Source organism: Bombus affinis, chromosome 15 (assembly GCF_024516045.1).
Source record: "Bombus affinis isolate iyBomAffi1 chromosome 15, iyBomAffi1.2, whole genome shotgun sequence".
NCBI lineage: Eukaryota > Metazoa > Arthropoda > Insecta > Hymenoptera > Apidae > Bombus > Bombus affinis.
Window position 1 is genome coordinate 10,993,961 of NC_066358.1, and position 14,323 is coordinate 11,008,283.

At 38.0% G+C, this 14,323-nt stretch overlaps 2 protein-coding genes across 5 annotated transcripts in view; both read left to right on the forward strand.

The window, feature by feature from the left end:
• The window catches only part of LOC126924882 (octopamine receptor beta-3R-like), an 83,810-nt gene extending 79,564 nt beyond the window's left edge, over positions 1-4,246 (forward strand). The window contains exon 2 of one of the 4 annotated variants that reach the window (XR_007713739.1): positions 3,832-3,980. Coding sequence is in view for 1 of the 4 variants with exons in the window: in XM_050739831.1 (XP_050595788.1) it covers positions 3,832-3,971 (140 nt within the window). In the remaining 3 variants the exon portion in view is untranslated. The other 3 variants (XR_007713740.1, XR_007713741.1, XM_050739831.1) reach the window with 3 other exon arrangements.
• LOC126924880 (octopamine receptor beta-3R-like) overlaps positions 4,185-14,323 on the forward strand; it is a 35,805-nt gene continuing 25,666 nt past the window's right edge. The window contains exons 1-2 of the mRNA XM_050739828.1: positions 4,185-4,820; positions 9,496-9,796. Of these exons, the coding sequence (XP_050595785.1) occupies positions 4,185-4,820; positions 9,496-9,796 (937 nt within the window). The remainder of the gene's footprint in view (positions 4,821-9,495; positions 9,797-14,323) is intronic.

The following is a 14,323-nucleotide window of genomic DNA, read 5'->3' on the forward strand; positions in this document are numbered from 1 at the left end:
GTATATTTTCCATGAAAATGTTAGCCAAATTCTTCTTCTACAACTTGAATGTTATAAAAAGCAATTCTATCGTAGTAACTGACTACAGGTTGCTGGTATCGGGTGAAGTTGAAAAGAGTAAGTTGATTTTGAAAAAGGTAAGCCCATCGTTAATTACCCATTAATTCGTTATTAAAATATTTCTGTCGTCTTTCAATTTCTTCAATAACATATGGATACAACACCGGACGTTGTTAAGCTAATAACGATAGTACGAAAAGTACTCTGTTATCCGAAATTTCCATCTCGGAAAACCGTCAAACCAATCGTTATCGCGTTATTGCCTTTCCCACGAACGTAAACATATACGCATATACACATGAAATATCAAATATTCATGAAGAGACCGAAGAGAACGTTGCTTCCTCCGCGTAATTCCACTTCAGACGAGTATATACATTATTGAAGGTCAGGTCGTTGACTGTTTGCGTTTTGCTTCGAATACCCTGAGAGAAAGACGTTTTTCGGCCAAGCTAAATATGCGTACAACTTGTCTCGCCCGGTGCTCCAACCACCGTTGTTTGCTTTAATGTTAAAACCGTACCCTGTCGCTCTGAACAGGAGGAACGTCTATGCGAAAAGTTTGCACGTGCGTATCCGCCTATCGTACATCCGGCCATCTTTCTTCTCTTTCCTTCTCTTTTCTTCTCTTTCCTTCTCTTTTCTTCTCTTTCCTTCTCTTTTCTTCTCTTTCCTTCTCTTTTCTTCTATTTTCTTCTCTTTTCTTCGCGTGCAATTATCTTCCAACATAGGTTCGCAGACGTTCAAATTGCCCAAAGCACGGAATTCACGTTCCTAGAAGTTTGGTTGAAATTAATTAACTGAAATTAAGACAAGTGTTTCCCTTCGTCGCGAACGAATAGTTCTAATAACGTTGCGCACGATGCGTACGAGCAAAGTATCTGACAAAACGAATCCATGTCGTATACTAGAGTTGATCCACGAGTAAAAAAATTGGCATTGTCCTTGTCTTTTCTTTCCATTAATTACGAACTGTTTGAATATCGAAAGACAATGGTATCTGGAGTTTTGTTCAAAACGCTTCTATTGCTGTTAAGAATATTAAAATTGTGTTATCTTTTTAAAATATTAATATACAACATTGAGATCGAACCGATTGGATTTGTGATTTGTATGTATATCATTAATATGCGTGGCAAATGTGCAGAATATTTCACGTAACTAATATCTCATGGAGCGGTCATAACTTTGAAACGATTAAACATAGAAGTATCTTTTTTTTTTCTTCAACGGAGCGATATATATGTCGGGTTAAGATTAGAGTTAGGGTTAAGGGCGTGAAACGAATCCCCATTTGCATTAGACGTTATCAACGGGCTGACGAACTCTACTCTTCTTTAGCCTTTAAGTTGTACTCAATGTTGATGCATGGAGCAATCACTACGTATAAGAATGATACTTCAATCGTTGATGAGATCGTACAAGAGAGTGCCTCTCCGTCACTGTGACGCTGTCGAGGAAAATTACGATGGGTGTGACTAAGGGCACAAGATCATCGGATTCGCAGAGAAAAGTCTTCGTTCGAGGGAAATTGACGTTACTGTTAATTGGTCAATTTCCATGTTGGTGGTTAGAGAAGGATGCTAGCCGCCCTTGGGGGAAAGTTGCTAGCGGGAAGCGTCGTTCGTGGAAGGATAGATTTCTCTTATCTTCCCGTAGTTGGGATAAAGACTATTTGTCTATTTGAAGGACTTTATATAACCGAAACTTAAGATTTGTACCGGGTCCTCGGCCAGTTAAACATATACTGTGAAGAAGATGCGTTGACATCTGGCGATCGTCTTACCCGAAGGACAAAGTCTGCGTGTGGCGAATCACGGGACAGAAATCGTTGAAATGTTTACTGTCGTGCACCGTCCCAAGTATTTCTTTTAAGGAGAGCTATTGAGTTACTTCATGCCTTTGTTAGACAAAACGTTCATCCCTTGACCGCGGCCTACGTTCGGCGACTGATTGTCGCCTCGAGCCCGAGCTCACTAACATAAATCTCAAATAAATACAGTCGGATCGAATGACAACAATTTCTTAATACGGCTATGGTGGAATCTAGATTACAGTACTAAGGGGTCTTCCCAAAATTCCAAAGGGAAGGTTCCGGTGTTCTTTCATCTCCGACATGTATACATATATATATATTTCCACATACGACACTATTATATTTAATACGAAATTCCTACTACTTGTGAATACTAAACATAAAATATCTATTTACATTAATTTTTAAATTAATTTCTTAGACGAAAGAATCTGTAGTCTAATAGACTGCTTAGGGAGAGAGAGAGAGAGAGAGAGAGAGAGAGAAGACTTGGACTGCTCCATTTAAAACAGAAAGGCGGTTTACGGTTTATCGTATCTTTTTTTACTTTGTGTCGTTTCAAAGGGATAATCCGTTCCAATTAGTTAAGATATTCGCTATGCTAAGTAGATAGTCGTAGAAAGAGCGCAAACGAATTTAAAAGATCGTTTAAGAGATCATTTTGCATAAAAGAACATCGTATAAACAGAGAGATTCTATTCCTATTCGGTATTCGTGTAGTTATAATAGTTTCAAGTTTTATCGGGGTTGTATCTTCAGATACGTATACTTTTCTTTCTTTTTAATTAATTATACGTTAATTATTAAAACGAAATATCTATCATACGTGTTGGATATTTGCAATTAAAGTAGAAAGAAACGATAGATGCCATATTAATTTCTGTAAAATCTTGTCGTACTAATCTCGTAACTTTATTGCTTGATAGCAACATTTGTTAAGTGTTATTACGTCTGTCGGAAAATTCTTGTCATTTCTCATGTTCATAGACTTTATACGTACGCGTGTATACGTTACCATGTGTTTCCTTCGTTAACTTGAGATTTAATAACCGCTATTATACACGACCATGCTTCATCGTCCCGGCGATTTAAACTGTTACGACTATGCGAGCATTAAGAATAGAATCTATGTTCGCATGACGCTTTCTACTCGGAATTACCTTGCAAACGATCTCTTAACTTTTCCATTCGTTCAGAGACGCTCCCTACGCACGGTCGGTCAAAAGTTCGGAATCATATATTTCGTGGAATCTAAGAGTCTAATGGTCCGTGTACGTGTGATCAAATAATAGAGGATCTAAAGAGAATGATTCAGAAAATAGAGATCTATCGTCTTTCCGGTATCAAACAGGAAACATTTTGTAATCGATAAATATTAATAATTGTTTGATTTGAAACTTGTTGATGTTTGTTCCATAACAATTGATTCTTGATCTGAGGCTTCTTTCGGGTTTCAACGGTGTTTTTAACAGCATTTAACAGTACAGTTTCAGATTTGCCCTGAAAAAGTGAACTGCAATGTTTGCAACGTATTATTACAGACACGATTGTAACTCGAACGACCATAAATACATAAATATATCGTTCATAATTGTGTTACACGTAACGCTATTTGAAACGCGTGTGAAACTTTTAGTGCGATATTTGACAGGTTATCCTAGTTACTTTCACGTTACCCTCTCAAAGAGTTAAAAGAGCCGGTTTATAATTGTGCCACCTCGGAAAAAAACATCTTTGTTCGATGACACAATGGCAAGCGAAACTGATTTTCGAAACTCCGTGGATATAAAAAAGAGTTAATAATCGATATCGATAACATTGATTTTGATTTCAAGAGAATGATTCCAAATTTTTGATTTTGTCTCGTATAGAATAAGTAAAGCAAACAGTGCAAAACAGTCTATACCCGTGATTCTTTGATCCGTCATTGAGACTAATAAAAATCTCTTATTTAGTTTACTCAAAGAGATACCGCGGAGTATTAAAACAACATCCCAAAGACCAGAAAACAGAGAGACCAGACAGAGGCATCAGCTGGAACAAACTCTATCCACGAACTTGCCCGATCAGATCAGCGAACCTAAAATCTCCGTAAGCATCCGTGAAAGCTGACGGATAGCCTGACTTCGGCTTTTCACTCGAGAGCACGATGCACGTCGATACTCGGGTCCGTCGATACCTCTTCTGCCAACTGTCTTCCTCCTTGGAAAGCTCGAAGGCCGTGCTCGTGTTCGAACACTTGAAACAGACTGTACCTGAACGAACGGTTTCCAGGCGTGTAGCATGCTTATAGGCAGCGAACGCTGGAATGGAAGTCGGTGAGCCAGCGGACGAGGACGTGGACCGATCGATAGGCAGGCTCAGCACGACTTGCGGCATCGGCCGCCTTTCAGAATCGCTCAACACGAGCGTTCGCGACACGTTCGAAGCGACCACTGCTTCTGCAGACACTTACCAGCTATCAAACGTCATCTGGACGGCGATCAAGGGCGTAGCGATTGTCAGCATTATCATCACCGCTCTGGTAGGGAACGCGCTGGTGATCGCCAGCGTTAGAAGGCATCGGAAGCTCCGAGTGCCAACCAATCGATACGTGGTCAGCCTAGCAGCGGCCGATTTCCTCGTCGCAGTCTGCGCCATGTCTTTCAACGCATCTGTCGAGCTGACTGGTCGATGGATGTTCGGAAGGATCATGTGCGATGTGTGGAGCTCGTTGGACGTTTATTTCTCCACTGCCTCTATACTTCATCTATGTTGCATCAGCGTGGATAGATATTATGCTATAGTCAGGCCGCTCGAGTATCCTGCCATCATGAGGAGGCTCACAGTGACTTGTATGCTGGGCAGTGCCTGGCTGCTGCCTGCTTTGATCAGTTTCATCCCTATATTTATGGGATGGTACACTACCGAAGAACATTTGGAAGAATTGAGGAAGAATCCTCAGGTAGAGATATTGGATTGTTTTTTTGGCGTCTTTATTTCGGCTTTTGAAAAATGTAATCCTTTTATCCGGTAGCGAAGGTTGGATAAAGAGACAAATTTTCCGTAATTATCTAGAAAGCTGTCGCCATCTTGAACTTTGATGACTTTTTTAATACGCGCTGTTGGGGCTATGATTGTGAACAACTTTCTCCCAATCTTTATGCAATCGCTGCTATTAAATACCGCTAACGCACAATTTCCGTACATAGTATCACTATAATGCTGTACATGGTATCCTCGCGTAACAGGTCGGTACGATAGTGCCACCCGATAGCTTAATAATTTTCATCCTGCGTTGATGTTAAATAGCAGCGCGTATATCGAGTTTACGTGTATGTTCGAAGTACTACGTTTAGATATTATCGAAGCTTTGAAATCGTACGCTTTAAAATTCGTTCCTCGCTTGATTCGAAATATGACAATTTCGGTCAGTAAGATCCTATCCTACTATAATAACTAATTACACGACTGTCAACAACGGTAGAATACGGTGTCGGTACTCATTCATGAACATACTACCAATTTCTCACCATCACCTGTACCAATAACTCTGTAACAACTGTACTATAGATCACAGATTGGTTGTTACCTTCCCTTCCCTTTTATATTTTTTTTTTTTTTTTTTTTTGAAGAGTGGAAACGCATTTATGCCCACCAAGATGATATTGAACAGTGTGAGTTCGTAATGTGTGCGTAACATTCACTAAACACATTATTTCTTTGCTTTATCGTTACTTTGGAAGAAAAGAGGATGGCTTAGGACAGCCTGGAACAGTATACACAGCCCTAAATGCATTCTGTATACATAACGATCTCTGTATAACGGACAACTGAAAAGATGATTAGGCAAAGGAATGGGGGACTGATTGCTTATTTCTGATAGATCTAACCCCAATCATAAGTGACGGACAGATAGCAGTACCGTGCATCTACGAGAACAAGGTAAGACAAGGTAAAGGAATGTCGGCCTGATTGGCTATTTCTGAGAAACCCAATAAAATTACGCGGATAAGCACGAATATTGGCCGAAAGTGTTACATATGCGCATAAGATTGTATAGTAACGATGGTTGACCGTAAGCGAAGACGTCATCCCGCTAATTATCCTTCCAGCTCAGCTCCGCACGATAGAAGCGATTGTCTGTTTTAAAGCCATTTTCATTCTTATCTTCCCATTGTATAAAAATAAACGCTGTAGAACGACCACAGTATTACGAGAATTTGAAGGAGCTGAACCAGGATTCCTCGAATATTGGATGATTCTTTGGGAATGTATATTGTTTTCCTACAATCAGAGTTGGGGAACTCGATTGCCACTCTAAAACAGTGGGATTCTATTATCTGGTGGTGAAGATCGGGAAAAAAAGATTTTTCTTCTCAGAAATGGGATTGTTTCTTACGAATCTGTATGTATCTGTAGGATTGGTTAGACAGGGGAGGAAATTGATTATAATACCGAAGATTAATGACTATGAAACGCCAAGAAAGAGTCGTTCGTCGAAGCTTGTTAATTTTTACGGTGGATTCTTTTACGTGATTTTTACCGCTTTGTTAGTTCGATACTACACGATCGTGGTTCTCTGGTTCATCTTCATTTCCGTTGTTTCTCCCTCAAGTAAGTTACATTCCGAAATATTTTCAAGATGGAAAGCGGTCTTGTCGCTTCTGTCAATGTAATATTTTTCTGCTCATTTGTATTCTACGATTTCCTTCCTCGATTTATTCTTTCCGTTCCCAATGTTTAATCTTAACTTTTAACGTTCGTCAACGTGGTAAGTTGTCTCACCAGATTTCTATATCCTTGTCTTTGCCCGTCATAGTATCTCATCTCCAACTTGTACGTTAAATATCTTCTCGCGTCTATAAATTCTCTTGTTCTCCCTATTTTTATCCCTCTTAACTTTACTCAGAACCTCTCAGCTCTCCGTTCTTAAGTCAATTCCGTACAACGTCTATTTTCGATTTCATCGTTCTCGCTACTGTCAACTTCCTGTTCCTTTACTTTCAATTTCATTACTTCAATAATGAATTTCCCTACGTCTAACCTCGCCTCTGTCTTATCTTTAGTTACTTCCTTACCATTAATTCCTTTCATTTCATTTCCAATTTCCTCTTTCTCATTTCCAATCTTTTTACTCCTCCTTAATCTTATTTATACTGTGATTTCTCCCAATGTTACAAGTATTTCTTTTTTCCCAACGCCGACTTGCTACCTGCTCTGTCAACTTTCGTTTTATCGTTTCTCGTGTATTAATTTTCGTTTCCTTCTCACGATATCCCATAAAAGGTGGAGAGAAAAGAAAAACGAAAAGAACACAGATTACAGAATTCTATTTAAACGTTCAATTAGTACCTATATCAAAGATTCAATTCTTTAAACGAATATCTTAGTAGTAACTATACAAAATGTTCTGCATCTTTTAAAGTAGATTTTATAGAATTTCGTTAACAGAGAATAGTTGTCACAGCTATTTTTGTACAATCATGCCAGTCTTTTTTTTTTTTTTTTTTTTTACACTACATTCTATTAAAATTCCTCTTTTAACACATTTCGCGCCGGTCACATAACGATAGTTCCTTTTCATGTTATCGTTCAACCGCTACGCTGCTCGTATAAAAGTATACGTACAATCTCTTTTTTTCGTATTTAATACTTGGAAAGTTACAGCAATTCTTTTACCGGCTACAATTTTTAATTGGAGTAGAAGCATTTTATAAAGAAAGACGCGAAATCTTTTACTAACACGTATTTGCGTTTACTAGCACGAAATTATTAAAGATGTTTAAAAGAAGTCATACGTTATTTACTTTTCCAGCGCGTACTTAAAAGAAAACTTAAAAAAAAATAAAAGATCCCTTTACCATTACTTGAAACGAAAAGAAGTCTTCCAGTAGATGGAAATATTATAAACTAAATTATTTATTTGAAAAATGTTATAGTTAAATCGAACTGTCGGGCATAAACCGCCATCAGGTCTCCAACTATAAAATCATCCTGTTTTTACTTTTCAATCATCTTCTTATCCTTACAATAATGAGCTATACAGGAATCCGTCCCGGCTTGTATTCGCTGAATCATCATTTTTCACAATCAATAAAATATCCAAATATTTCTACTATTTTCACGTTCAACGAAATATATCTGCTCCTATTTATTTATTTTTCTTATAGTTTTATTATTAGATGTAAAGATGACAGTAGCATTGGATCATGGTCCTTTCTTAACTGTAGTTAAAAACAACATAGTAGTAAAAGTAACGTTTTCCAATAATCGAAACTGCGGTTAATAAGTTTCTGATTAATCGAGGTTTTACCGCAAAATACCGTCGTGGAAAGGAACTGAATGGCGGGTCGAAATATATTGCTCCGATAATACAGCAAGTACAATGAACCGTTCGCACAATGGACGTTCCGTTAATCGAAATTCTCCCAGTGGTTTCGACTTTCATATTTCTCTGTCCTTCGAACAGTAGCTCCTCCATAATCTATGTGCTTACAGCGGTTTCTACAGACTTTATCGACTAAAATATCGTTACATCGTTCGGTTTCAGTTTCTTTTCGTACTATTTTTCGTACTGTTTTTCGCACTGTTTTTGATGAAATATCGTTGTATGATGAAATATCGGGTATATCGATTAAACTTGAAAGAAATTCTTGAAAGAATTAATAATACGAATTAACGCATCTCAAGTTCGCTGATCGTTCAAAATAGAGCTAACTTTTAAGCTAATCGTCACTAAAATTTGTTTAAATACTTTTCCAAGCCATTTCTGCTCTTTCGAAGTCAGGACACAAAATGATATATACGAACCAACTTGAAGCATCGGAACGTTTTAACGAGATTGCGTGACCGATTCGTCTCGCTATTAAAAAGAAAAATGTTTTAAGATTAAAGAAAAGAAGTAGAGAAAAGAATTCGATCAGACTCTGCTTCTTCCAAAGAGATGTCAAACTTTGTCGAATACGTTCCAAATATAATAGAAAGAAACTTGTTGGAAAATCCACTATGAGTTACTCAAATAAATTTATTTTAAAAATATCTTTCATTTATTATTATACATTTTCATAATTACTTATTACAAATTAAATTATATAGAATACGACTGAAGGGTGTTCTAGTTTAGCCGCAATCAATATTAACCGCGAATATATCTAAACGTACGGACAAAATATATTTCCATCCAATTAGTCAAAGATTCGACTTCACCACCAGAAACGAAATAAAAGATTGTATTGATGAATCTGTCATTTTCAAAGATCTCGTACAAACTCCAAGTAAAATAGTTTATTTATTTCTTTAAAAAACACGCAGATATAAAAATTGTAGTAGGCAAAGAATATTTTATATTATTTATATTATCAGACCTATCCTTGAGCTCCTATATGACAGACTCTATCCTGCGATCCTGCGATCCTGCGATCCTGCGATCCGGCGATCCGCGATGAAAATAACAACGACCTATAACAATAACGTCCAACCTTCGATTAAGTGCTTCGTAAAATACAACGCGAATTCTTAAAAAGAAAAAAAAAAAAAAAAAAAAAAAGAAAAACGTAATAGAAAATAAACGACGAATTCCTCGCAATTCCCTCTATTAAAAGAAAGATTGACACTTTGTGCGTGTGTCGATGAATCAGGTGTGCAAGTTCGAGGTGAATCGACCGTACGCGGTGATTAGTTCCTCGGTTTCCTTCTGGATCCCCGGTCTCGTGATGATCGTGATGTACTGCAAGATCTACAAGGAGGCTGTTCGCCAAAGGGAGGCGCTCAGCCGTGCCTCGAGCAATACCGTTCTAAACAGCGTTCACTTGCATCGGGTATCCACCTCGAGACATCATTCCAGGGCGTCCCATCAGTTGTTGCTGCATCCGAGCGACGCCAGTGACTTTGGCAGACCTGTGTCTTACAGAACCGCCGCGGAATTGAACGTGGAAAACGGTGAGTGAACACGCGGCTAGCGAAACATCAAAGTTTCCCCTCTGCGTATAAGAAGTACTACGTCTTTGAATACGGACGGTATGTTTGACAGGTTTAAGGATAGCCTCGGTTTAAGGACTGCACCGAGCTTACGCTACGGACGAAACATGTTATTAGTGTTGCAATCAGCACGAGTGCTGAAAATTTGCTAATTTAGAATATAAGTACGACAGGGCTTACATTATCCGAACTAATTGCTCAGAGAAAAGTCGGATTACTGAATTTTTCGGATAATAGAACGAATAAAATTGCGACTACGTTTCATACGAAAAGTGATATAGATCACGTACGTCTCTACGTTACAATACACTATTAATAAGTAAGTATTAGGACACCTTTGTGCATCATACCGTCTATACCACATACGGTCGTTCCTATTGCTATTTGTTACGAATGCTATCGTTATTACTCGTTATTACTCGTCGCTGTTTTCGCTGCTGTTACATCTCCTTTCGATTCGTTCAATAATTCATATAACTCGCATGTTGAATTAAAAACGATAGCCTGATCGAGGAATACACACAGAGGGTATGATATAGTTAACTATGTATATTTAAAATATTCGTTTCCTTTTACCGTTCGATGTTGTTCGATTATTGTTAATAATCAAACGGCCGAATAGGTTCCGAATATACTGTATCACTTTCAAGTTTAAGCCATGGCATCTGCTGTGCGATGGTGATGAACTAACGGATTGATTAATGTAACGGACCACCAAGTAATGAATTGAAACATTCGCCATTGAGTATATAGGATGAAATAACTTTAATATAAATAACACATGATCCTTCGAATGACACATGATAAATTGTTATAAATAATAAATAAATGTACATTTTTTCTAGCATATTGCGATCCATTCTAGACATTCTAGATAGATTCCTTCGTAAATAAATAATGAATAATTATTAAACATACCGAGTTTCTTTCGCATTGTTTTGTACGTTTTCGAAAACTCGATCATTCTTCCCAGAACCTTGCTAATAAAAGCAGCTTATTCTAGCTTTAGCTGCCAAGATAGTGTCACATCATACTACCAGCGTCAACAATAGCCGACCGTCTATTTCCACTGCCGGTGTCTTTCCTTATTTTTATTCAATAAGCTCTCTTTCTATTCCTACTTCTGGCGAAACCCAATATTCTTGTCGCCTTGCACGCAGGATCCTGAATTCGCGTTCTTTATCGTGGATCGTGAATAACGCCAACGTTCTTCACCCCCTATTTTGTCGCCATTGCTGATCGTACGAAACAAAATCGTAAATCTGTAGTTCAAGATGTCGTACATTATAACGTGAGGTTGTCATTCTGTCCGTTTCTCAATTGCTTGTTAGCGTAGGCAGAAGGTAGATACGATAGACATCAAAGAACTTGCTTGCTCGAGAGACAGAGGGAGAGTGAGAGAGAGAGAGAGAGAGAGAGAGAGAGAGAGAGAGAGAGAGAGAGAGAGAGAGAATGTCAGCAGACACACGTGTAAACCATGGTTTCTCGAGTCTTAACGCGTTTTACTTTTCAGGGATATCGTCGTGCTACAAACATCTCGAGGAAATAGGATTTAAGAATACATTTTTTTTTCACTTAGTAATTATCCAACGAGTTCTAACGAATACTCAACTTTGGACATTTTACATCCTTCTGCATATTATATATACCACGTTCTGTGCATTTGTATATCTTTAAATTTCCCATAAATAATACATACATGTTTACGTAGACATCTACCGATAACTCATGAAATTACAGTGACCGTTGCCAAAGTGTAATCACTGTAACAACAAAAATCCTTTTGCTGACGATTGAACTCGAACGTTTCCTTTCGTTTCCCTTCGAATCTGCAATTTCACTCTTGACGGAACGTTCTTTGGAACGAAGATGGCATGCACGCGGACGGGCAAACGTTGGGTCGCTTTTAATATCGAATGGAAATCGCAGTCGAAGCGAAGGGAAACGAGAATAATCGTGAAACGTGTCGCTGAAAAAACGTGGGGCCGCAACTTTCGCCGCGATTTACCACTCGTGCCGTAATAATACATTCCAGCGGTACCAATTATGTATTGCTCGGTCAGAAATGACGTACGATTGATGTCGAAATTACCCGGGACTGATACCACGTGTAATTTTTCCATCCTTCTATATCCTTTTTTCCGCTGCTTCGTCGATGGTTATGCTACTTCGTTTGGAATAAAAATCAGAACGATCGAATCTTGTTCCAGGCATATTGCTACCATTTATACAGGATGTCCTGCGCATCTGCGATAACGTATAGCCATGGAACGGTAGATGACAGAAAATTAAGCAAAATTGAATTAAAAATTAAAAATTAAAACTGATTTCGGATGTATGATCCAGTGCGATTCGCGTTACCTGCGGCAGCCTGTATCGTCAGGGTATCGTTATCGTTAATTTAAAATAAATTCGTATTATTACTTGGAAGCTATTATTCATGTAAAAATTCATCACATACTACATACGAAAAAGTATTAACCTATTTATATGGAAAATTAGTTTCGAAGATGTTTGAAATTGTAAAACTCGTCAAACGTCGATGTCAGTTTTCTTTCGAAACTGTAATCGTTACTACAATCACTCGGCGATGCATACTGAGATTAAAATATTTTCTAAACTAACAATTTCAAAATCGTTCGCTTTTCACGGTTTACTTTACAATGGTTTATCAATAATATGCATGCTCTGTTCATAATTCTGTATCTACCTGTATATACGTATTATATCAGAATATGAGAATTTTCATTCATCTCTTACATATTTTAAGCTGCTTGACACGTTTTATTACTTTATATTAAAATACTAGAATTTTGATTTATTTTCTCCTCTTCTTTTTCTTTTTTTATCGTAAGCCATTTCCAAATTTCCCGATATATATTTCTCAAAATATGAGAAATTTCATTTTAAGATTCCCTGTCCGCTTTTACTTATCGCTAGTATTATTAATTATAAGACGATCAAAATAAGAACAAACGCCTTGTTTATCGATCCTCGAATCGAGTACAGTACCGTTTTAAGTCATTTGCACAGACGTGTATGTGATCGGCTTAATGCGCCGTGTCGCGACGTTTCGTGGACGTAATTCGACGGGCAGACGGGTAAAAACGTTTTCTCGGTACCGACACCGACCGTATTCAAGGAGAAACTCGAGCCCGATGGGAACCAAGTCGCCTCGCAAGATGCCAATCATTGTAATGGAAATAAATATCCCCTTCAGCTTGTATGTACAGCAGTTGGATAGTTTTTGGACGAGCTGTTGCACTTTCCATGATAGCGTCTGGCAGGCGAGAAATTTTGTCTCGGCCGTCGCGTCGTTGTATTTACGTCTAAATTTATTTCTCCTAAATTAACTGGGAGATTTGCCGCTCGTAATAAACGCACCATTTGTTTGTACTTGCCGAAAACGTCGATCCGAGCACAACAAAGGCCGACAAAAAAAAAAAAAAGAAAAAAAAAAAAGAAAAAAAAAACGACAGAAGGTGATTTAGTTGCGGTATGTCAACATATTTTCGCTGATTTATCAGCGTCTGCGTTTCTAACGACAGGGAAAGAATGGATATTACGGTATACGATATTAAAGAATACAATGAAAATGTTTCCTGCCATTTCGATATTATCATTCAATCACTGCTTGTGTGAAACTCACTGCGCCTTTCACCTATTGATATCGAGTTCATTTTCAATTACAACGATTTTCCAAAATATCAAAAATAATTGTAACTATCAGATATATATAAATGTAATTGATAAGTAATTATGTTTTAGTAATGCAGGGTAATAAAAAGAATTTCAGCTAATGAAACAAAATGAAACAAATATAGACTGCAAACACATGGCGGGCGGAATGTTCAAAGAAAGATCATGACACGATACATTCTCAAACAGGAATAAAAGTATTTTTAAAAGAAGAAAAGAAATACTCTTTTCCTCTAAATGAAATAGCCCGTAAACAGGGTAGAAAAAATTGCGGCTAAAGAATCGTCAGAGTAGCCGTTATCATCTGCCCATTATCCGATAAATGCGGCTGTTTGTCCCTTGCTCGCCATCCCATGCTAGATTATGTTACAGTTTCAGCCACCATACGCGACAACGGCAACCTGTTCCGCCATCGCTACTGCGATATTTTACGTGGCCGGGGGTCTCATTATCTCGGCAATATTTAAACCGGTGATGTCGTCCCCGCCGCGCGATAAATCGAAAACACTGCACGTTATATAAATACAGCGACGTCGACTGGTGACAGCGATGCATGAATCTTCCACGAATGATCGTCACGATGGAGAATAGCCAGATGGAAATGTTGCCAAGACTTTGCGATCTCACAGTTCCTATTGCCTTTTACACTTTGGATCTTCACGGTTTATAAAGCTACTTAACGGTACTTCCAGCGAAATATACTCTCATGATTGTGTAAAAATATTTTTCACTGTCATTTTCGACGTCGAACGTACAATGACGTCGTTTAGCAGAGGATTCATATTATTA